Source organism: Dermacentor silvarum, chromosome 3, assembly GCF_013339745.2.
Source record: "Dermacentor silvarum isolate Dsil-2018 chromosome 3, BIME_Dsil_1.4, whole genome shotgun sequence".
NCBI lineage: Eukaryota > Metazoa > Arthropoda > Arachnida > Ixodida > Ixodidae > Dermacentor > Dermacentor silvarum.
In genome coordinates, this window is record NC_051156.1 from 7693992 (window position 1) to 7719218 (window position 25227).

Consider the following 25227-nt stretch of genomic DNA (forward strand, 5'->3'; position numbering starts at 1 on the left):
TCCTATGCAGTTCATTGCAGATAACATGAATCACCTGGGCCTATTTATTGCCACATTATATACCTATTTATGGTTGGGAGCAGGGCTCCTTGCAGATGCCAAAACATCTTTTAGTTTTTTCTCCATTTTCAAAAGTTCTTTTAGCTGTCTTCTCAGCTGTCTTCGCCACCCACTTTTTTTCCCGCTCTTTGAACCTTCTTTTATTTGAGTCAGTGCCTGCTGATGTGCATGGAAGATGCAGCAAAAAATGTGCTAAAACCTATTAAAACTTGATTCCCTTAAAAAAAACGATGATTTTAAGAATTTTGCTGAAAACTTTCTGCCATCAACAAATTTTGTGCCAACAGCTTTCATGCCTTAGAAGATCTCATAATGCAGGTCTTTATCGTGTGTTTATCGCTTTATGTGTACTCAAAGCTTATCATTTTTGCATGTTGCATGTCCATAATGCTACATAAATTTATGATTTCCTAAAAGTGCATCTTACTCTCAAAAAAAGAAGCAGCAAATGAAATTTGTTTTTCACAGTCGTAAGGAAGAGAGAGAGAGAAAGGAAGCATATCAAAAAGTGATGCTCAAGCATATACAGCACTTTCAAAGGTGGTTTCACAGTCTACTTGTCCGCAAGAAGAACCGTAGACGCTAGCAGCTCTCTGTGATGAAGATGCTTGAAACAAGGGCTCCATTATCCTAGATTATTTCATATCCAAAGCTATACGAAAGCCTCATTTTGGCTACAAGGGATGTCATATTGTGGGCTGTGGATAAATTTTGACAATCTTATGTTTATTAACATGCATCTAAATCTAAGCACTTGAGCGAACGCAGACAATCTTGAATGTCTCAGATTACTTGTGCAAGTCTGCATGTGAGCAATCTAAGAGCTGAATGTTTTCACATTGCCCACCTAGTGACTTCGCATTCTGGTGCTGAGCACAAGGTCATGGGTCGGATTCCTTGTTGCGTTCCGATTAAGTTGTATGCAAAAAAAGAAGTGCTTGTGTACTGCACTTTGTATGCATATGTTAATGATAAAAGGTGCTCAAAATTAATCGGAAGTTCCCCGCTACTGTCCCTGCTCAGTCCCTGCTTTTCATTTATTTATTTATTTATTTACTTATTCAGAAAACTGAGTGTGTCCAAAGGGCATTATTGTACTGGGGGTACATTTCGAACAGTACCAGTACAATGTCAAAAGGGGGGGGGGGGACATAATTCAAAATGAGATAAATTAGAAATGCATAAAGGTACACCAGGCAGATGTGTCATATGTGACTAAAAAAATTAGAAGTGCAAGACATGTTGCTGCTGATAGCACTGTCCATACCGTGACCATATATCATGAATAGTTAATGTAGCGTTTAAGTAGCGTAGGGAACGAAGTATTGGTTGTAGTCACCACAATGTCGGGCAAGTTCTTCCACCGAGTTATTGTGCGCAGGAAATGCTTGTGCATGGGCATTGCTTGGGAAATTAGACCCCATTGATGAATGTTTGTTCAATGTCACCCCGTTTCACCATAGTCCTTCAATGTTTGCAGGCCTTTGTGCGCATTTGTGGTTCCTACTGACCTTTGTCACATGGCCATTGCAGCCAACCAAGGGCTGTCCTGGCAGCTCTCCACTGGGGGGTGACAGCCGGTGATTACCACTGTCCGTTGCCCTACGAAAGTTCAGCTGTGATGCCCCCCTTCCAGGAGGGTGGCTGTAACCCTGCTCCGCACCCACTGTCCCCCCCTTCTGCATCGCTTGCACCAGCATCTCCCGTCTGCAGCAGCAGCTGTGCGCATTCCACTACGCAAGTCGATGCCATGAGAGGATGTGACGTTGGGCTCGCATTTGTAATAAGGTCGACACTAGGACGAGTAAGTTATGTTAACCCCTTCCGTGCCATGGAAGAACTGGGTTTATCCAAGCATTTCTGGTAAAAACAGCCAAGGACAAGCTCAGCTTGTCAACGGTACTTCTCATTTTCTAGCAATGCCATGGACGAGCTCCTTTTGTCTCGGCATTTTGTTGTGCTTTTGATAGATGGCAGCACGCAATCCATGGGGCAACCCAAGCAGGAGAGAAGTTATTCTGGCAGAGTAAGTAAAGCAAGTTGTTAACTGGGGTGTTTAAATATAATTTGGCCATTTTTGGTCAATATTTGGGATAATAGCATGGCACGGAAGGGTTTAAGGGTTGGCTGATGGATGAAGAAAATGCACTTCTGGTGTCCCCATTTTTTCATCCTCATCCATTGTGCTACCCTTAACTTATAGTGGCATTATTATGCTGTGCAAAAAAATGAATAACAGCATGCTGCAAAAATTAGCCTGCTCAATTCGGGGCATGACACAAGTGCAGCGCACAGCATCGAGGTGTGCTAAGAAAATAGATGTGCAGTTAGCGGGAAAAAGTACAAACACAGGCACTGACTACCAGCACCTCTGTTTGTGCTTTTTTCCACTAACCACTCACCTATTTTTGTAACGCACTTCGATGCTGTGCGCTGCAATTGCATCATAAACTTTGGGCAACTCACCAAGTTTACTATCCTGATACATTCAGGACAGGAACCTTGCTACTGATTGAAGGTATTTGTGGCACTTTTAGCGCAGAGTAGACGAGGACAGAGGAACAGCACTGACGACATGCACAATTCATGTCTTCGTCCTTGTCTGTGTTGTACGAGTCACAGAGTTTCCTGCAATGCCACCTGGAGGGAAATTCGGGAATGCCAGAGTGTGGAAGATTCATCTTGTCTTGAATGCGGCTTGGGCTCTAATGTGGTCACAATTTCGCGAACACAGTTCTCTTGGATGTGTCCTCATAATGAGCCTTGGTACTCCCGTAATGCACCGTGCATTTGAGCCTGCCTACTTCAAATATAGCTAGCAAACAAAAAAGACACAAATGTACAAGTGAAACCACTAAACAGGGAGCATGGACCTTCATGTCATTTCTCCAAATTTAGTGACTATTTATATTTAGTGGTACTATTTACGTTTCACATAAATGTATGCACTAGTGTGAACAATTATGTTTTAAATAATTAATATATTACATACCAGGTGGTGTTCAAAACATGGTGCCTATGATGTGTTTATGGTGCCTACAGTACACAATGGCGTGGCTTCTGAGATTAGTTTCCATTAGTCTAAGGGAGCTGTCACTGAGGGGTGCAGTGAAGACACTATCTTGCTAGTTGTTTTTGGTGAGACTAATCCGACTGACTGAACACCTATACCACTCTCTCCAAGAAACATGCAAATCCATAGCCCCTACTTCCTGTCACTCTCATGCAGACGACAACACTGTAGCAGCACTTTTCCCTCTAGGTAAAATTGTAAGAAACTTTGTGATACAAGCACTGTGCTAATGGGTGAGATGGTAGTTCACACTTTTTTGCACAGCGTGAAAGAACAAGGCAGAAAAGACTGGTCAGTCGTTGTTCTGTTGTTCCATTCCAAGTGTAGCAGGCCAAAGAATGCGGCATAAGCACCCTTGCCAAACAAGGCAGAGAGCCATGTGTGCTCCTCAGAGTTGCCATCTTAGTGGATTTTCCAGCTAGATCTAGTGGGTTTTGCTGCAAACAGCAGCTATAAGCTTAGAAAATTGTGTGAGTTGTGTTTGAATTTCTTTGTGCATTTGTTAATTTGTCACACCTTGGCTTAAATGTGCTGCACACAACTAATCTGGCTAAAGCAAACTTAGTTCATGCAGGGTGCCTTTCTTTGTACACATAAATAAGAGCACCAGGTATATGTGACTCTCACAACTGCTGGCTCAAACATGCTCAAGTTTTTCACAGACGTGGTGTTTCACCATGCATGCAGGTTTTAATGTATGAAGTTTGAATGAGAAGAGGGAAACTGTGGGGCCCGATTTTTGTTAATAACTACCATATGAAGCCAACAGATAATGAAGCAAAGGAAAGCACAGGGGAAATTATTTGTTGTTTTAATTTAAGTGTAGAAACGATAAGCTAAAGAGAAGTGAAAGCGTGTGCAAAAAACAACTTGCCGCCACTGGGGGCTGAACCCACACCCACCTCATTACGCATGTGTTGCTCAACCAACTCATACAGCGGTCGCTGTTCCCACATGCAAATTCTTCTATTGGATTATGCATGCAAGATCTAACCCTGGGAGCATTAACCAGCTCCACTCGTGGCCATTGCAGTGGATATCCTGTTTGTGTGCATTACATGCATCTTTCATCAGAAGACTTAAAGTATGTGTTGTCTGCAGCTATGCCTTTCTTTATTGACTTAAGCCCACTTAGAATAAATTAAGGAGACGCAAGGTAAAAAGATGCTGTGACGGAGCTTGAAGGGTCCTTGGCCCCTGCTATGAAGGCAGCATGGTGTAACGTGTAGAACAAATGTCGGTTATCTGGTAAACTTCACAGATAGAGCTGTTTTAAAGTAAGTGTAGCCAGCGAAAACACGTTGATTTTGCGGGAACAGAGCTGTGGTGCCATCTCTCACTGTAATGGCAAACTAAGGCACGCACCATGTTTGACCCCAATGTAGTGACAGACGGCACGACTATTTCATTGCAGCTAAATCAAGTTTTGTTCATTCCTTTTTTTTTTCTCTGCCATTACCAACAATTACGCATACTTCTTGTTTATTCTAGACAAAACAGGCAAATACCACACACAAATATGATGTTAAATTGCGTGCACCTTGAAATGTCATATGCACGGATCTCTGGGTCTGCCAGCTACCGCGTTGTCTTCAAAGGCAAAAGACACTGTGCAGTGGAACAGCACAGAATAGATTTAATGAATAGCGCGAGCCAGCAGCTCGTGATGAGCAAATGGGATGTGATGGCGAGCAGCTGTCTGCTAAGTGCAAGAAAGAAGTTGGAACAAGGTCTGTGCAACATTTGAAGGGTAAAAAACCATTTGTTTAGCCGGAATCTATATCTAGCACTCTTATTTAATGGGAAAATGAGACATCCACCAAATTCGTAGCAATTACTACAAAGGAAACCCATACAGGTTCCTCGAAAGAAAAGCCTCGCAGTTGAAGAAAAATTCGTCCTGGTCATATTTGCCCAACATTGAATTCAAAGGCCTGTACTGAGTATGCTTTACAAAGATTTGTTGTGTGCAACTTCGTGTGCAGTCAAACGGGCTCAGCTTCTGCAAGGGTGCATCACTGTCAAGCTTCAAGGCCAGTTTCTTTCGAATCTCAGCGGCTTGTGTGCTCTCTGTGTTCACAGCAGTCAGCAGACCAATTGAAGTGCTGACACCTCATTTGGGCAGCACTAATTGGATGATGAAGACGAGCCAAACCTAACAGATCAAAGGGTGTGATCAACTGCTCAGCACAGATTTTGTGGCTGATTGGCAGACCGTTAATGTCAGCTTGTTAGGCATTCATATATAGGCAGCGGGCAAAACAGTCCTCGTTTGTAAAATATTGGACTGCTGATCGGCCATAGACGGTGCATATATTAAACCCGTGTCTGTAGCATGGTGTTGTTGAAAAGCTGCTCTTGATTGTAGTCGTTCACGGAGCATTTTTTATCGTCATCACTAGCCTGAAAAAAAGGAAAATGTATGGAACTGCAGTCAAAACTCCATGTCAGCTTCCTTTAAAGTTTTGTGCGTGAAGTGAACGGCAAGCGTGTATGTTATGCGGTCATCGTTTATTCATGCTTGACGATGATTTTGCATCTGCTACTGTAGGCAGAGCTGAAAATAACAAACATCACTCATATAGAACAGCAAAGCTCAGGCCTAAGTTATGGTCAAGTGGATACAGCTTGTGGCCCTATGCTTTTAAATGCGTGACTTTACTTTTTTTTTATGGGCCAGTGTACGGCAGTAGAGTGGTCATGGCATTTCTCAGATGGTTTGTAAGTGTTTGCTTCAGTTTTTCGTTTGACACTTGTTACGATCTTGCAACCAGTGTAGTTTTTACTGTTTCATACTCACATTTACTGACATTATTATTTACTCCGAATATTCTGTGGTAAACTAGTCAACATCCTCTTAAAGGAGTAGCGACACAACATGTGTTGCCCTTGTTCACTTTCGGTATAACTGATATCCGTTCAGTATTTCATAAGCGAAACCCATGGAGTTTCCTACAGAGATTACTACGAGGCAATTTATACTAGTGTCTACAGAAGGTGCAGGCATGCCTGCAATGCTGTACTCAGAATTACGGGTAGTGCATGGATTTGACTAAACTTAATCCTTTTGGCTTCAAACAACTATGTGGCTTTTCAGATGAGCCATTGAAAAAAAAATATTGCATTATGAATGCAACAATTTGCAATAGTTATTCGTGCGTGCATAGACTTTTGGCCTTCATGCTTTTAGAAAAACATTATTGCTTTAAAATTTAGGAAAATGAGGTGTAATGAATAATGTGACAAGAATGTATCAGACCACAAGCAGGAAGGTCAAGACTAATTCATGTGTATTACTACCCGTTATTGCTATGATTTTTTAACAATCTCAGCACAGGAGTTCTCTCTAAGTAAGTAGAAAACTCTGTGTTGTAGTCTATTTATATTTATATGTTGGCCATCTTCAGTGTCCCTTTAATAGCACAGGAGACTGCATTCATATTTTCACACGGTGTGGTTTGTGATACCACTTGATCGCAGGCTGTGGCCATCATGATGTTTCTTCAACCCACAAAGCCATGCTGAAATTGGTGCACTTTCTGAACCGATTGCGTTAAAGATCATACTTTCTTCTTGCGCTATGTCTTTTTTCTTGCGAGTGAGCAGCAGCAATCGTCATGGGTTGACTTTTCATTGTTGTTTCTTGGTGTGTGTGTGTGTGTGTTTTCTTTCTTTCTCACTTATATTTTAATCTGATCCTTACCTTATATATATATACATGATCTGACAGTAATAAACTACTAGTTGATGTTTGTCTGTCCATTCTTTCTGTCCCCGTCTTTTTCTACCACATAGCGCAAGAAGAAAGAATGAACAGTCACCGACTAGTAGCCCCTTTCATTACACATTATAAAGAATTACAAATAATTGTTTGCCACATGCCTGGAGCAGCTGAGGCTTCACATTGTGATCAGTGGGTTGATGGCTGCATCTTAGAGCTTAAACATTTTGTTTCAGTACTCCTTTGAGAAGAACAGTATACTAAAACTTGTAGCTTGTGTGACTTGTTGCTTGAAAACCTGTTCTGGTGGCAGCTGAAAGGGGGCGTCCGACAGCGCTAGCTAGCTAAGCGGCAAACAGGTCAGAGGAAGTAGATGCATACAAAAATTTTATGTGGTGGAAATTGGGACAAGGGGAGGGGGGGGACAGCTATACATAATGTTTCTTGGTCATAATAACATGCATGGAGGAAGTGAGGCAAAGGGTGGCGAAATAGGAAGGCCCGAGCTGTTTCTCAGTTGTGTCTGCAAAATGAGGGAATGAGTTGGCAGCAACTACAGTAACAAACACATTATGCAGTAATCAAATTAGATGTGGCAGCATATACGTGGCTTAGATTAAACATACCGTGCCATGGTACATAGTAGTACTAACAGATTTGGCCATCATCATGATAATTCCGCAATAAGCTACAAGTATTGCGACACAATGCAGCCATACACCTGCAAAGTTGGCTTGTACTGAGCATGATAATGTGACATGTCTACAGCCAACTTCCAGCTGTATAATGATAACGCGTTCAACTGTTGCATCTGCTTTGTCAACACACCATCCGCAGCTAAATAGCATCAGTGGCAGCTTTGTCAAGAGTGAGTCATCAGCACAATACCAATGTCCTAAACGCTGACAAAGTTTCACGATTTGTACTGTATTGTGTGTGAGCAAGGCTATTGCTTTAAAGTCTCTATCATTCTTTATGTGTTCATGTAGACAGAAATGTCAGGTGTTGAGTTTCTCATGTTACATTGCTAAGCACATGTCAACAGGTTTTTGCATCTTTGTCTTACATGCACGTGCAAGATATGAAAGTTGTCTAAATTGATTACATGGGTGACGAGTGCAGTTGCAGTGTGTTTCATTTACACTACATCTCAAACACATGTCATTTGTCACCTCTGTCGTAAATACTTGCAGCAGAGTAGTCGCAGCTATACTTTTGCCTTTGCAGCTCAGTTCCAGAGTTATCAAGGCTAAAATTGGGCTTGGATGGACATCTTGGGAGAGAACGGTCAGCAGCTTGTAAGCAACTGTGATGCGCCTCGGTCATCACTCTGTGAATTTGCACTTTCACTTGACATCTTTAAAATGATGGTATCCCATCTGCACCTTGGCTGTCTGCTACCTCAGATTGTGTGCGAATTTGCTGCTGCTCATCTGTGCAGGGCACATTTGTGGTTCTCATGCATGCCCTGAAAGGTGTGCATCATTTTCTTTCGTTTGATTTTTAATGCCGATTTTGGTGCCACACTAGTTTTGAGAGCCAGCAGAAGACATCAGCGCTGATGCAAAAAATCAGGCATTGTTAAGAGTTTTATTTATTTTTATTTATTTACAAATACTGCAGGCAGCAAGTGCTGCCAAGAAGAAGATGGTTAAGGTGTTAATAGACTGTTCAAAAGCTTCAACTCTCTGCCCATTGCTTTACAGAAGCACTGGGCAGAGAGTTCCACTCATCAATTGATCGAGGAAGGAAAAGGTGTTGGAGCAGCTTTCTTCGTGCAAGGTATGGCCATAAATCACAAGAGTAATTAGACCTCGATGACCTTGTGTGTGTGGGTAGTAAATCAGCTTCACAATTTAAACCGATTTTGTTATGATATGACTCCAGCACTGTGCTATGTGCAGGCCAAGCGTGGCCAGGAGCGTCTATAATCTGCTGGCAAATGATGCAGACTGCAGGACAGGCACTTTCGGAAAGGCTACAGTTGCCTAATGCACAAGGCATGGCATTTCAATCAGGACCTTGCAAAGGCAGCACTGAATTGACCGGTTATTAATGACAGCATGGGAACGAGATTATAAAAGTATTGGTGAAGGTCACTTGAAGGAAAACCTCAAGCGTCACCTAGAACAGATAATTGACCCAATGACAATGACATAGACAGCTCGATGAAGTGTTAAGGATGGCACAGTGAGAACACAGGGACCCATACATAGCAGATGGTGATGATTACTGCGACAGACACCACAGATGCTGAGGAAAATAACCCTTATCAGTTGAGATGGTACAGGTGTGCTTAAGAACACATCGTAAATGCAAATTATACAGCTCTAACCAGCACCGCTTGCACACATTAAATGTGTGCATGTGAGTGAATGCACAAATTATCCCTGCAATTCTGGTAGTGAAGAATTACGGAGCTATGTATAAGAGTTGGTCTTTGTGCCCATTGCTTGTTGACAGGCTACTCCGCATATGCCAAAAGCCATGTACTCCATAAATTGCATTTCAGTGGGCTATGATAGCACACAAGATGTGTGTCAAATCATACATCTTTCACTCAAGTACTTTCTGTTCAGAATCTCATTTTTGGTCGTTCATCTAGGCAGTATCATTATAGTAGCATTTACCTGGTTGGGATGAGTTGGTTTAATGGCAGTCTAAAATATAGTTACCATGCTCGCAAAAATACTGCCAAATCGGACAAGCAGGTATTAAAAGTCTGTTATCTTGAGCCTCTATCAAGGATAAATTTTCATTCGAATTGCTTGTCGATGTGCATGTGTGTCTTCATAGCAGTAAAATATTGCATTTGCATGGTCATGTTTTGTTGGCCCAGGTGTAGTCTCATAAACACAAAATAGCACCTAGCCTAACATCCATTTTTATTAGCTTCTGTTGGGTTTGCATAAACACACCAATCACCTGGAGTGATGTTGACTAGCGAATTGGGACAGTTTCACCCCTGCTAATTGCATGCTTCTTGTTCATCCACATTTCTCTTGACTGCTTTACTTGTTCATTGTCCTTGTGTTATATTCACCAAGGGCATGTTCCAAATGTTTGTGTAGATAGCTAGATCCCCATCTTGGACAGACGGCCACCATCTGAAGTACTGTTCTAATCTTGGCATAGACAGTGAAAACGGCATCGAGGAGACAGCATTGAAGTTTGCAACAATGCAAGATATATAATTTGCTGTCTATCAAGCAAATGTCACTAACAAGTAATAAGAATGGTGAAGACTAGACAAATGTTTGTGTTGAAAACACATTGACATGGCTGAGATGTAAAGCCTTCTTAAGATTGAATGCTATTTAGGCAAGAGTCACCAGTCTTGGGAAAACGTAGGTTTCAAAACGCAGTGTGCACGAGTAATCTGACTGCATGTAACCGGTAAAATGCAAGAGAGATAAGTGACATTTTACCTCCACTAGTTTTTGATGAAAATTACTCGCGCAACCTTTTGATTTACCTTTGAATCAAAAATTGGGCAAGGGCAATGTCAAGGCGTGGCAGGTTTCCTGGCCACATTGAAGCAGAAGGCACAGAACTTGCCCTTTCCTGCTTAAGATTTAATGTTTGCTGTTGCATATTCCTCACTGTTGCACTTTTGTGCTTTAGCTGACAAAAGTCATTGCTTGAAAGATGTGTGGTAAACTTTATAAATAAGCACTGCTGGATCTGGTTGGCACGCAAAGTGCAGAACTGTGTAGCATAAAGTAATGGCTTTGTGTTACATGGTGCGCTGTAAAAACAAAGCCCGTTGAAAGGTGGTGTCCTAGTGTTACGCTTTCAGGTATTATTTATCAAGTTGTCTTTTTCTTTTTTTTTAGTTTAGACACGAATTACAGTTTTTATCTCTGCATTATGTATGCAAGTGATCTTGGCGTACTTGTGACCCTCTCCGTGCACTGCAGAAGAGCACAGGCTTGCAGTTTAGCATCTAATGTCCACCTACTGTTTGCAGGTCCACCCTATAGTAGCCACCCCAAGAGCTAGCGCTGTTACGCTTGGCAGGTCCAAGACACAGCTGCAGTAAATTAGGCAGTCGTGCCACTGAAGGTTGGCAAGTGACCTCGCAAGGTTCAACCTCATCTCAACTTCAAATCAGATTGGATTACCTTTGTCAGCCTCATCTGGTGAGGTAGAGCTGCTTTCAAGAGACGGCACCTCATCTTTTAGCTGCCGCCAGCAACATCACGTCAATGTAATCTCAACCTAATTTTGCGAGTTTGAGGTTGGGTCTTTACATATTAAGTAAAGCTGAATGTACTGCAACTTATTTTTCCCATGCACAAACCCATGTAAAAGATCCAAAGCCCTTGGTACAGGTGCCTGAAAGCCACTAGCAAATCAAACTTAGTGCTTTATAAAAGTGCCTATTCAGTAGAAGATTTCAGCTGTGAAATGCGCTACGTTGGAGCATCTTAGGGAATAGGTCGACTATACCTAAATGTAGGCATGTTTCTGAAGATGTGGAAAATTTGTATTGCAAGAAAGTCGACTAAGTAGTGCCCTTGAGAAGCTGCCGAAAATAGACCTCAAATCTCAACCTCACCAATCTTTGAACACTCTCAAACTTGTGCACATGGCCGAGCTGAAAATGGTCAACTCACGAAATTTCTGGGGGTCGCCTACCTCACCTCACTTGGTATGGCTGAGGTCAGCCTCATGTGACAGGAACTTTGCAAGGTTGCCCGCCTTTGATTGCTCCCACAAGAAGCATGAGCAGCCAAAGAAGGGCTGTATTGTTCATCCATACTTTTTTCAGAGCACTCTTCACTCACTGCTGCACATTTTGGGACACTCAGTGAGCAGCAACACAGACCTTTGCTAAGAACTCTGCTGCGCAAAAAATGTTTGCCAGCATTTGGAAGCATTTAGTTGTACGAGTTCTAGTCAATGTATCACTCTCCAGCCTCGCCTTTTTTGAGCCACAAGAACTGTTGCTTTGTTGTTGCATATTTCTTCAATGATGTGAGGATACACGAGTCTTTTTTGCTGGCAATTGAACTGTACTTTTCAAAGTTAACTGGGATGTCATTAAATGTATGTGGTGCAGTTGTGTGTCCTCTAATCTTCATTTTTTCCTTACCTTCACATTATATACTATAGGGAGGGATGTCATCATCTTCATCAAACTGAACCGAGAGCAACCTTGAATGAAATGCATAGAAAGGACTATGACTGATCGCATTCCACAAGACAACTTAAGTGTGTCTAAGCCATCAGGTGCATGTTTTTCTGTTAAGCAAAACTGCTTTTCAGTAGTCTTCCCAGCAAATATACAATGAATGGTATAGACTCCAGAGGCACACTTGACCTGGAACAAATTCTTCAAAGGGCTCAAAAGCATCGCTGCTGCAGACCAGTTTGGTGCTGTGGTGAAAAGCCTCAATTACAGCCACAGTACCCAATTGCACTTGGCGAGTTCCTCTGACATGGCAGGGAACTCGCCAATCACAAGCATTTATTACTAGGGACCACTAAGTGTGCACTGAGGAATTTGTTGTGCATGTCTTGTAACAAAGGCTGAATGTAGCTCTCATCCATGCAGTGAAGGTGAGACATTTAAGCTGAACAGCTAGATCGTTAGCCTATTCAGGTCCACCACTGGATGAAGGCCTCCCTCGTTGACCTCCGCTTAGCCCAATCCTCTGACACCATGTTGTGCATGCACATTGTTCATCTAATCACTCTACCAAAGCAAAGAGCACCATTCTGTAGACTACACTTGACAGTGTTTAAATCAAACAAGCTGAACTCTTCATGTCGTACTACAGATTGGTTGTGCAGGTTTCGCAAGAATGCTGTTCACAAAATAGGAATATGCTGTAGTACCAACTGTGGTGTAACAGTTTTGTTTGTTCAAAGTATCTTGATGTATGTTGTTGAAAAGTCAAATTTGTAAACTTGCTGGTTTTTTTTTCACCATTTTTGTAGAAAATTGCTGCCAGAGTTGAAATTTTAACTCCACCAGACTTTGACGCCCTCCTAAACTCTGCAACTCTCATTGGAACTGGTCCAGCATACCCTCATTTGCGTTTCACAAGTATTTTAACACAACCCAGTTTCTGTTAAAACATTCTTGTAATGCCATCACTCGCAGTTTCTTTTTTTCGTGCAACAGCTCTCACCGGCAGCAGTGTTGCCTTTCTGTGCACTTCCATTTCCCTTTTTATTTCTACATTTCTTAAAAGCACGTTTAATTTCCCCTAGGCATCCATGGCTTCATTGTCTGTTGGCTTCATATGGTTGCGACTAACAAAAATCGGGTACCTCGGTTCCTCCTCTTGATGTTTCAGTATAGACTTTGTGTAGGGGGACAGTTACAATCAGCATCACCAGTCTGCTGTTGGTCTACATTGATCTACAGCAGCTCAGTCTACACTGAAGGCAGCAAGAAATATTGGCCACTTTCAGTGGCTGCCAAATATTTCATCGGGCAGTTTTTCAAGACAGCTGCACTAATGAAGAGTTCAAGTGTGTTCAAGTATGCCACAGGTGATTGCCCTTAGGCATGGAGGTGCTGTGACGGCAACAGACCTTGCACCGCAGCACTACAAGTCTCAGTTGTAATGGTTTTTCCCACTGTTGTCAACAGTTTAATGGAATATCATCAGCTCAGGTTAATCCTTTCAGTGTCACGTTTTTTCAGAGGTGACACCCCCCAACAATGTTTTTTTTTTCCCTCGGACATTGTAAAATGAGCACATCAGTATTTCGTTTTGTATCTCCTACCTAGTTTTGTTCAGACGTGCATGCTTCCGCAATAGCACCGCCGTGTTAGGGTAAAAAAAAAAAACTCCTCGTATGGACATTCGACAGACGGCAGAAACACGCAAGGGTTGTGGCCTTGCACTACGGAGCAAATATCTGAATGGAGAATCACCGCGGTAGCAGTGCACAAAGTTTGGGAGTCGCCATTCCTATCTGCAGATGCGTGTAACCATGCCCACGAAAGGGCGCTTTCTGCAGCTACCAAAAACCCAGACTGAGCAAGCCCAGAGAGATGAGAAAATATGCTTCAAGCAATATACAACAGATGGCGGAGCTACCTCCGAGCTCGGCAACTTTGCGTTGCTGCAGACATCAGACTGGAGAACGCATGTGTACATCAGTGACATGGGGGGACAGAAACATAGAAACATGTATGTTGGCGGCACTGAAAGGGTCAACGACTTGGCTAAAAAAAAGCTCCATCACAGGAACTGTACTGGTACCCTGATGAAACTAATTAAAATAGATCTAGCACAAGTGTGTGAGAATGTCAGTGTAAGAAAGAAAGCAACTCTCATGGGTCATGGCTATTTTTTTACTGCGTCATTCGTTGCATGTTGAGGAAAAGCCTCCTCCCCACACCAACAAAAATAAAGCAGAAACACAGACTCCTCTCTAGAAATGAAACATCCAAGGACGCACAGTTTTTTTTTTTTTTTTCTTCTTTGCCTGCTGGCATGCTTCAGCAGACTCGTGGGATATGCCCCAGTGCACGTGATCCTCCTCTTCAGGCGCCTGGCCTGTCTGGTGGGCAGTGAACCTTGCTACAAGACACCAAGGGCTGTGTTTTGTGGATTGTTTTCCCGATCTATTCCTCCAACACACTATAAGGCAGTTAAGATCCTAACAGCATATCACTCTATTTGAAATACTAATAACAGTGCATGTCACAGACATCACTGACTGAATGTCATGGAACCACAAAACAAACAGCCACAGCAAAAATAATATTCACACATACAGTGCGGTAATCAATATGGATGATTCTGTGGAATTGTGAACAGCTTGAAGGGAGCCACACCTTCAGTTGTGTTCTTGGCTTGCATCCACAATCAATAAAACATTGTATGGGTGGTTTTATAATATTGGGCTAACATCGGCAATAAATGGAAGGCAGAGAGAGGCCCCATTAAGGAATATCAGCTTTCCAAAGTATCAGCAAGCTAACGAATTAAGTCCTTTCAAACATCACCAATGTCACCTAGGCATAACATTGAGACCATTGTATTGTTCGTGCCAGTGCAATTTTGATGCAGACGCGAAATAACGAAACACAAGTTGGAAATATAGCCAGAGGTTCCATTTTGACACTGCAAGATGCTTTCTACTCTTGCGGGAGAAGCGCAGACCTCGGAAGTCTTACTAGTCCAAGCAATGGCAGTTATTCCTTATGGCACTTCAAAACCACTTGCCAGTTACATCACATGGAATTTGGCAGATCTCTTTTCACACATTACTTGCCACGGCAAAGCCAAATGGCACTTTCGCATTCCCATTTCATACAGTCAACACCTGCAGGCTTGGAATACCCTATGCAACACTAGCACCAAAGCCAGCAATAAAATACAGCCCTGCACTTGGCTGACCAGATTTTACATCCAAGGCTCGAGTAGCTAGATATGCAACTTTTCTGCACGACAACGGTATCAGCTGAAGCCTTAAAAGCCAACAGCAATGAAATGAACCGCATAAACAGCCTAGCCTTATATAGTGTAGATAAAGAGCAGCCTCCATGCAAAATTTTACATTTCAAGCACAAGTGGATGTATTGCAAAAAGCTTGCACAAATAGGCATTTTTTAATAGTGAAATGGAAAAAATGCAGCTATCACCTCTCTGGAAATTATGCAGAATCCAGAATAATGAGAACCAGCATGGCTCCTCAGCATGACCCCTAAGATTGGGTGGCACCAGCAGCATGCCGAAAATCTCTGAGGCCATGCTCTGGGATTTGTGTTGTACCCACTCGCCACCAGATGCATGTTTGCTCAGGTGCTATTTAAAGGCTGTTAAAAAAATGTTATTACCAGCTTTGCCAAAATTGCTTCAATAGTGCATAATAATAATTTATACCCAATTTAAGCAGCAAAATTTCGTTGCAGTTGGCCTTCAAGAACTGTGACAGTTGCAAACATAGCGACAGCCTGTTGTACATTAATTTGACGTCTATATTCAGGGAACACACTGCTGCTCAACTAAGCCCGAGAAAAAGTTAAAGCCCAATTGCTCCTGTAGCAGTATTAAATGGCAATGTGAGGACTAACAGCTGTAAAGTTATCTACCTGCAGCAAGTAAAAGTGGTGGCAAGAAGCAGGCCTGAAGACAAAGCCTTTAATGAGGGAAAGACTCTTTCGTAGCATGCACATTTGAAAGAACTGCCACACACACAAGCATACCTCGGAAGCTTCGCCCCGATTCTTTCCCAGTACGAATCCTGACCCACTGCATCACATGAAACTTTCCCAACTTTATCATTATCTCCACAGACATTCTGCAATGTTTTCTGACCATGCCCGTCAGTTGAGAATATCATCGAAGTAATAAGGGAGAAATTGAGGACCCCTCGTCTCATTTGATTGCTTCTGCACGGCAATCCCAAATACACAAAAAGTGGCTGCATCTCAACACAACTGAATATGCCTCTTCTAACATCACTACAATGTTTTATACAATGATTACCAGAGGGCAACCTGGCACTTCAGCAGTTCAACCACTAACAGAGCAATGGGCAGTGCACGGATTTTCCCCAAGATTCGGTGTTGCTTTACTGACAAAAGTATTTTTTCCTGGCACCTGTGCTACGCATTACCTGCACACTGCTTGAGAGCAGTTAAGCGCTTTATATTCACAACCAATATATTTTATAATGCAATTTTCAGCATGTAAATGTAAGTCTATACAAATTTTAGTTTGCATACTGACATATCTGGATGACATGGACAGTGGCGCTTACCCTGTAGGCAATTCTCAACGCCTTAAACCGTTTTTATTTCCAATGTTCTGAAAGCAGTACAATGGTAGAAATGAGAGGCTAATGGAGCTAATCATTGCCATACAAGAAATCTGCGACAAATTAGGTTTAATTTAGAAGCCATAAGACCACTCAAGCCAAGGTTAAGACGGGCAAATATGTGTGCTACCCCAAGTTCCCAAGCTGAATGAAGCACTGCACTTGCAGGTTCATACAGACATTAGTGGCATATATTTTTTTCCGGTGTTACCATGAAACAATAATACACTCGTTGACTGTCCGTGCATCATGTGTCGTTGAGCAGAATAACGGCAGAAGGAGACGACGTGGGCAGGACAGAGCGTCTGTCCTGTCCACATTGTTTACTTCTGCTCAACAACACAAGATTACACACTCCTTCACATGACCCAAGGCAGTGGGATGTACGCAGTGTTGTGCTGTGCCACATTTCATGGAAGTACAAGGAGAATCTTGAACAGTGCCTATGAAGCTTAATATTCGCTGGGAACTTGTGGCAATACAGAAACCACACATGCCAATTCTATCAGTGAAGCAAACAATGCAGTGTGGCATCTTGCAAACTAGTTCAGGAAATGCAGGTCATGTACAGCCAGTGCCAAAAGTTTATGGACTGCAAGATTTTAAAAAATGGATACTTCCACAGCCTGACATGTAGCCGGATATTCTAGTTTTCAGTCTGCACTACAATATATGCAAACAGTGTTGTATGGTTTTACTCGATATGGCCACAAACTGCTCGGAGAATTATTTTCTCCCATTTCAGGATCAGCAAACTTTTGGTGCCAAGTGTACTATCATGGTCAGATGAAACGACAGCAAGTTAGGGTAAACACAATTTTTTTTTCTTCCCACTTTCCTCACTTCCTGTGATGACAACACGATTTCAGCTTGTACACCAAGTTTCGGAGTTTACACCAACTACAGTGACCAAATAAGTAGCAAAACAATTGTATTCCTAAGTTTTTATTTGAGAGAGGTGTTCTACTTCACACATTCCCATTCGCATGTTATTTGTCCTCCATGATAATACCTTAAGGCCTTTGATAGCTTTTCTTTATTTAAGCAGGAGTGGGCACCACTGAAGTAGTATCACTGATAGCACTGGAATGAAAGCAACCAATTGGCAGAACATCACCGGGAAGGCATCAATAAAAAAAACAGCACACATCACTACAGAAGTCCTTGCACTTCTGTACACATAAAAGACAATTTACTCTTGACCTATGCAGAGTAGGACAGCCCAAAGAGTGTCTGTGTCTGTACCATCTATTTCTCTGCTTCAGGGGCACGGTTTTCTTATGTTTACAATATGCATTGTTCTGTACTAGAAAGCTTGTTTTGTCTAGCTATGAAGACTACACGACGTGGGTTGTAGGCAATCCTGCATCACGCTTACGGACAGAGTTTCTTACAACGTTACATAGAGAGAAACGTGGTGCCATTATTTATGCAAGCTCCTTGCAGGGTAATGCAACATCATCGAAATGCAGGGAAATAATGGTTACAGCTTGCCTTGAAAGTAGCCTGGCCCAAAACATGAATGCCACAAAAAAAAAAAAAAAAAGCTTTCTTGTACAGCCTTTGCTCTCCCATAATATGTTATGTTGGTTACTTATAAGAACTGAACTAAAACAGAACTGAGCAAGTGACTGGTGTGGTGCACAATGAATAAGCGCATTCCTTTCTCGTCATTGCCTCAAATTTTTTACCCTACCAGTGATATTGCTCGCATTCGATTAAAACTATACACACTAGGGGAAATGCGATTTAATAACAAATTCTTAACGTAGCAAAAAGCATTTTACATGTTTCAGTGCAGACTAAAACACTGGCAGATGAAAGACCTGCTGCCAGACACTTGTCTAGGCTCTCCAAGAAACATGCCAACCTCAACTACCTGGCATTCCCATGCATCCAACAGCCACTTTTCCCTCTCGTAGTGGTTGTAAGAAACTCTCTGCCTAAGGGTACCGCGAGCCTCACAGACGGAACACAGCACTGCTAAACGAGAGCACTCTGTACAAGCTGCCCACCAGACAGGCTGGATCACAACCGCTCGACACGCTGCCACGTGCGTCGGGGCAACACTGCCAGTCCTGGCAAACGTGTTTCCCCCTACCGTCTGATGCGAGCTGACCGGCAGGCACTGCTGCTAGAGGGACTAGATGGGAGAAGCTGCACACACACACGCCGCAGGACAGGAGGAGGGCAGCTTGTCTCTTGTTTTTTTTTTTATTGGAGCAGGAGACGACAGCAGGCCCCCGCCCACCGCCGCCGCCTCGATGGCGGCAAAGGAATGTGTCTGGCTGAGGGGGCCCGGGGCGTCCTTGCGAGCCACGGCGGGCACCCAAATTTTTTTTTTCTTTCATTTCGCTCGCTTAGTCTCATCTGTCTTAGCTAGAGGTCCTCAACGCGCAAACAACAACAACAACAGTGACTCAAAAGGATGAACCAGCAGTGGCAGGCGGCTTTTTCACTCTTCACCCTTGGTGCCTCGAACTGTGCCCTTGTTGCGTTGCTGCAAGTGTCAAGAGACAGCACTGATCACAACTGCTGTCAATGTACTCAAAGCATTCAAGAAGAACCAAGCAAGTGCAAGCAGAACATGACAGCCTAGTTGACTTTTTTTTTTTTTAATCAACCATACCATGCCCTTAGTTCAAACATGTAACAGGTTTTCATGGTCAGATGAAAGAAAATGAAATTTAAATTATACTGCGCAACTTTAATGTGCAGTGGTCAGAGTGGCGCTCTGACCACTGGCTAAGCGTGAAAAGGAATGGAATTGGCATATAATTGTGACATTATCCCAGCCTTGAAATTAGACAAACACCAAGCAGGTTTATTATTGTATAAGCTACTGGATAATTGTTGCTTGCAAACCTGGATGGCAAACCTATAAGCCATCACAAATGCTATATTTCACTTAGCTTGCTCAAAAAATTCTTCAATGATTGTTGATGCTGGCATAGTTGTTTGTGCCCACAAAAACTCCACTAGCTAGTAGAGTTTCCTCCTCCAAGCCTACCAATACAAGCCTTCTGCTTAGCCGAGGAGCAGGCATTAGTGGCAGAAGTTTGGCTAGGGGGAGGTCAGGGGTCATTAAGCATAAAATTTACCAAAAAATCGATCTTCAGAAAATTGCATTTTCTTTATCAGCCAAGTTTCTTATCTCGTATATACAATATTTTAGCCATAGAGCAGAAGATCTGTTTGTTTCCATTTCCTCAAAGTACTAATTTTCCACACCCAGTAAGCCTTTTATACAGTGTAGACCGCTTATAACGTAAGTCGCCGGAGTCTCGAATATCCGCATTATAAGCGGTACCGCAGCAATTTTCAAGGCCTGCACGTATGAAAAACATGTGCACCGAGCCGCCACGCGTATGCGACAGTCGAGGAATGCGGCTAGAATGTTTGCATTCAATTTACAGTCGAATCTCGTTAATTCGAACCAAATCACGCGGCGGCGCCTCCGACCGGCATTTCTCCGGCACCGCCATAGAGTAAAAGCTTAGGAGAAACCTCTCAATGTCGCGCGCGAACAAAAAAAAAAAAAATGCGGCGAAAATTTCACCCTCTCTCAAATGGCAAGGTCGCCGATTCTGCGTTGGGCCCACACCGTGGTTGCGCCGAAAGAAGCGTGTACGTGCCGACGTCTCAGCCACACTACCGTAGCCACGCGTAGAAATGGGCAGTGAACCGTTCTTTCTCCTTTATGCTTCCTCTACTTTCTAGTCACGTGTTGACCTTGCACGCTGCGGCTACGGCGCAGAAGGAAGCAGCGGCGCTGTCCCAGGCCGGCCAACGAAACTGCCCACGCCGGCAAACGCCCGCTTCCCGATAACGGCAGAAAACGAAACTTTGGGGAGCTGGCGCTGGGCCGGCTGGAGAGGCGGCGCGTGCACGGCGGCGGGCGCGCAGGGTGACAGTCGAAAGTGAGGGAGCTACGAGGGAGGGCGAGGGGAGCCACCGAAGCGGCGGAGTTGCCGAGGCGAAATCCACTTCCCTGCCGCCCTCCTCCCTCACATTCCACAACAGTGGCTAGAATGGGGAAGTGTGTTGAACGCGCCGGCTCGCGCATGCCCCTTTGGGAGGAAACCACCAGGTGGCGCTGACACACGCTTATACGTCGGCCGCGACGGCGGCTAGCAGCCGCAGTGCAAGGGCGCTGCATGGAATGCGATCGTCTGCGCGCGCAGCCGAATAAGCAATAACAAAAAAAAAAAAGCTTCATAATATATATTCTCGCTCGTGCATGGCGGCAAATGGCGATAGAGTGACTATGCTAGCCCTTCCGTAATTGAAAGGCGCCAAGGTAACAATCCGGTTGAGCGTGCGTCGATGGTAGAATGTAGCAGCTTGCTTTAGACGATTTACTCCGGCTGACACCTTAACGAACGCTAAGCAAGAAAATTCCCAGTGGTAACTCGGAAGCAAACATTTTATTTTTTGACGCACTGCTTCCGCAAACATCTCATTTTTGAAGAGTGGCTCACGATCCGTTTAAAACAAGCCATTTTCCGTCATCGATTATTTTTTGCATTGCGACGCACCTGAGCTAGTGCTTTTTTTCTCACGAGAAAAAAAAAATGTTTTAAATTGTTCACAAACAGTTCAAACAGAATGTTGTCAGCCTTATGTTATTCTCTGCAGACGCGACTGAGCTTCAGGTGCTTCTTTTCACGGGAAGGCTCTCTTTGTTGAATGCTTTCGTGTAGAAGGGAAAACGAATGACCAAAAATAATTTTGTAACTTGGTTGGTAAGGCTGGGGCCATGCGGTGCACAGCCGAATATGACGTTTTTGTGCAGACATTAGACAAACTCTTCCAAGCTGTCACTGTGCAGCTCGCTGTAACTGAACCACATCGAAAACAGTGGTTTCAAGGGCGTCTAAACAAATGAGAAGAGCTTCTCCGAAGGGTGAATGAGGCCCCCACTGACGAACATCGCCACCTGCTCAATGGCTTTGCCGGTGGCAACAAGGAGCTCGTCAAAACATTTCTTGCACACAGACTACAGGGCTATTTACCCTGTCATGCAGAAGACTAGCCGCGAGTCGCTCATCTTTTCAGGGTAATCATGGTCGGGTAGCATTGCGGATTCAAAACGACAGACTGGTGGGCTAGTTGGTATGGCATTATTTACACAGTAGTGCAGAAGCACACGGACGGCAAAAGAAACAGATGGGACACAGCGCTAAGAACCGAGTGTTTGTCGCATTAGGCGCCTGTGTCAGATGAACGTGCTAGGTTGATTTGTTTGTGTGTCTTCCTTGTACATTCCTTCTGTGTGTCGATATGTATATATATATATCTGCTCTCGTCCAATAAGCACTCAGTTGTTTAGCGCTGTGTTCCATCTGTTGCTTTCACCGTCCGTGTGCTTCTGCGCTATATAAGTAAAACCTCGATAATTCGAACTCGGTTAATTCGAAATTTCGGTTAATTCGAAGAATTTGAGCAGTCCCGTCATTCTCAATGCAAATCCAACCGGATAATTTGAATGGCCCGCGTGGCTCTATTCGGATAATTCGAAGTTTCCGGCTGGTAGCAATGTGCGGCGGTTAGGTTAGGGCGCTCCGTACAGTCGCCAACCGATTTTCCGAGCTCGTGGGGACTGAAAAATAGTCCGAAAAACTCGTTAGGCCGAAAAAAAAAAGGAAATTATTAGTGCGGCTTAAAAAAAACTAATGCCGTGCCTCATACTAAGCTTGGAGGGGATCGACTTCCTTGGATTTGCGCAGCAGTGAGGTTGTCTCCGTGTACAGTCGACACGAACATCACCGCGTTGGCGATCTCCGCCAACGGAGTTCGCCATGGAGATCCAAGAAACAAGCTTCGCACCGCTTAGCTCTAACGAAGGCACAGGAGGTAGCGCCGATCACTGAGACATGGGTCTCCGAGACACCTGTTCAATGTACACGCCGCGTTCAAAATAGTAACCGAAACTTTAGAGATAAAAAAAAAACTCGCTGAATTAACAAGCGTGGAGTCAGCGCGCACGAGCGCGGCCGCCACAGCGAGCGAAGGTCCGTGCGGTCTATGGCTTCTACGGAAACTGAGCGGCGAAAGCACAGAGCATACAAAGGTCAGGGCCGTCTGGAGATCGCTTTCAAGATACGGTGCGCGCGAGAACCTGCTCCGGCGCTAAGTACACAGTTGTTAGAAGAGTAGAAGTCGCGCCCCCCCCCCCCCCCCCCTCCCCACGGCCTTTCGCGCGAGGTAGGAAGTCGCGTTTACGCTCCGCCGTGCGTTCGCTCTCCATGAAAGCGCGCGTCCCCCGCGCGCTGTCACTCGCACATACGACGGGCGCGCGGCAATAAAAAAACATCCCACGATAAATGGTTAAAACGATAGTGCAGAGCGCATATACTAGAAAGGAAAAAGAAAAAGTGCAGTACTCTGGACCGTTTTGTCAGCCAAGGAAGAGCGGCCATGGCCTCCGAGACGGAAGGATGGCGCGAGCTCTCTATTGATAGCGCGCGCCTTCCAATCTTGGAGGCTATACGGCGAGCCACTGGAATCCAAGCCAGTGCAAAATCCAACATGGCGGTCTCCAAGATTGGGTAGTGTGGCTCGGAAAGAGCGATCTTTAGTCCGGGAAATCGAACTTTGGGGTCTCAATTCTTCCGAAAAATTGGGTGTGAAAATGCATGAACTCAATGGGAACCCTGACGGTGCATTTTTGAAGTCCGGTACATCCAGCAAGTCCAAAAACACCCCCACGCCCGCTTTCACGGCAGTTATCGATTCCGGGAACATCGTCCGCAACTTTGTTGAGTGCAGTGCGGGTGATATTTGTATGCTACGTGCTGTGAGCCAGCTGGAGAGCATGGTACTAGGGGCGACGAACTACCGCGCCAAGTAATCCCGCATCGGTGATTACTTCGAGTAATCTTTCTCGGACATGGAAAATAAAGATGGTTTCTTTTTGCGGCAAGTTCTTGCTTGTTTTCTTTTTTTTTATTCATTTCGGTTAATTCGAAAAGCCGCTTAATTCGAAGAATTTTCCTGGTCCGGCGACCTTCGAATTATCGAGGTTTTACTGTACTGCGTAAATAAAGCATTGTGGACTTCTTTATCATGTGAGAAGCTTCTTCAACCTTCCCACTATCCATCAGTGCGTCCAGTTCATGGTCTGCATCCTCAATGCTGAGGAGAAGTGTCAGATCGCCCCCGTCACAGTTGCCACTGCTGGGAGCTTTGACCAAATCGTAGAAAGTAAGACAGTTCACGGTGAGCAAAAATTGGGCAGCAGTATGATAGTAGCAACCAGACAAGAAACAATGTTTTCGCACCATTAGTACACACATAGACTTGCTGCAGCACAAAAAGAAACGAATGTAACTTTCCACAGGTCAGGGCGGGTGGCGTCACTGAAGCGGCAGAGCCGGCGCGACTCGCATTGGGCGACGTGTCGACAGCGCACGCCCCCCCTCGCGGTTCCCTACCGGCGGCTTCAATGTGCCCCATAGGCGCTGCGTGCCGCTCAGCACACTTCCCCATTCTAGCCACTGTAATTCCACGGTCTCCGCGTGCGCCCTTCGCCATGCCTTGCGCTGGCGCCGCCCACTCCCTGAAGTTTCGTTTACTGCCGTTATCGTGAAGCGAGCGTTGGGAGTTTCTTGGGCCCTCGCTTGCTATGTGCGCCGTGATATTTAACGACTCAAATTCAACTTTCTGGCTTCAGCCTCAGTGGCTGTTCGTTCACACCACGTGCCCTTCTCTTCCACTTTATCTCTCTTTCTTCCTCAAGCACTCCTTGGGGCACCCGTTTCAGGGGAGCGTTCGCCGTCTCCGCTGACTTCCGTACGCCCAGGCAGCCACACTATAACCGGTATTTCGTTTCCCGCAACTGCACTATAAGCGATACGTGTATACAGTAAAAGCTCGATGATACGATCACGGCTAATACGAATTTCCGGATGATACGAATTTTTCTGTGGTCCCGGCCGAGCCCCATTACTTTGCAACGTGCTAGAGAACGGTTGTTACGAATAGATTTTCAGCCTGCGTCGGTTGATACGAATAAACGCCGCCCCACCGACGGCCGCGAAAGAGAACAGCGCGTAGTCACGCGCTTTATCTCCTCTTTTGGTGCGGAGGCGCGGCGCCGGACAGCGCGGACTCCGCGACTGGGCGCGAAGAGTTTGAAGCGGTGGCGCTTTTGGTGCTTTTGTACTTTTCCTCCTTTTCTGCGAGCCGTCAGATGGAGTGGCTGCTGCGCTTCGGGCCGCGTTCTTCGTGTTTGCGCCATTTTGCCTAGTCGCAGCGAGCTATGTCTCGCAAGCGGAAAGCACTCTCCTTTAAAGAGAAATTAGACATTCTTCGAAAGGTCGATGAGGATCCCAAGAGGAAGCGGACGGAGTTGGCTAAGGAGCTAGGCCTCGCAACGTCAACACTGAGCACAATTGTTGCACAGCGAGACTATCATGAAAAACGTGCTTTCATTCAACGTCAACGCGAAGCAAGCGAATTCGAACACGCTTATTTCGAACATACCGCGCACCGACAATGCTCTTAGCGGCGCGCCAAATCACGCGGCGGCGCCTCCGACCGGCATTGCTCCGACACCGCCATAGAGCAAAAGCTCAGG

The 25227-nt window shown here is 44.5% G+C and overlaps 2 protein-coding genes across 6 annotated transcripts in view; one reads left to right on the forward strand and one right to left on the reverse strand.

The window, feature by feature from the left end:
- Window positions 1-25227, forward strand: part of LOC119445293 (CUE domain-containing protein 1) — a 123629-nt gene that overhangs the window by 91461 nt on the left and 6941 nt on the right. Inside the window, exons 10-11 of one of the 4 annotated variants that reach the window (XR_007465857.1) lie at window positions 1594-8636; window positions 10825-11918. The exons of 2 other annotated variants lie outside the window; for them this stretch is intronic. Coding sequence is in view for 1 of the 2 variants with exons in the window: in XM_037709605.2 (XP_037565533.1) it covers window positions 1594-1644 (51 nt within the window). In the remaining variant the exon portion in view is untranslated. Of the gene's footprint in view, window positions 1-1593; window positions 11919-25227 lie in introns of those variants that run through there. One more of the 4 variants, XM_037709605.2, reaches the window with a different exon arrangement.
- The window catches only part of LOC119445294 (phosphatidylinositol transfer protein beta isoform), a 56800-nt gene continuing 45727 nt past the window's right edge, over window positions 14155-25227 (reverse strand). For both annotated transcript variants that reach the window (XM_037709608.2, XM_037709607.2), the window contains one exon: window positions 14155-19146. In XM_037709608.2, coding sequence (XP_037565536.1) covers window positions 19102-19146 — 45 coding nt within the window. In that variant the 3' untranslated portion in view covers window positions 14155-19101. The remainder of the gene's footprint in view (window positions 19147-25227) is intronic.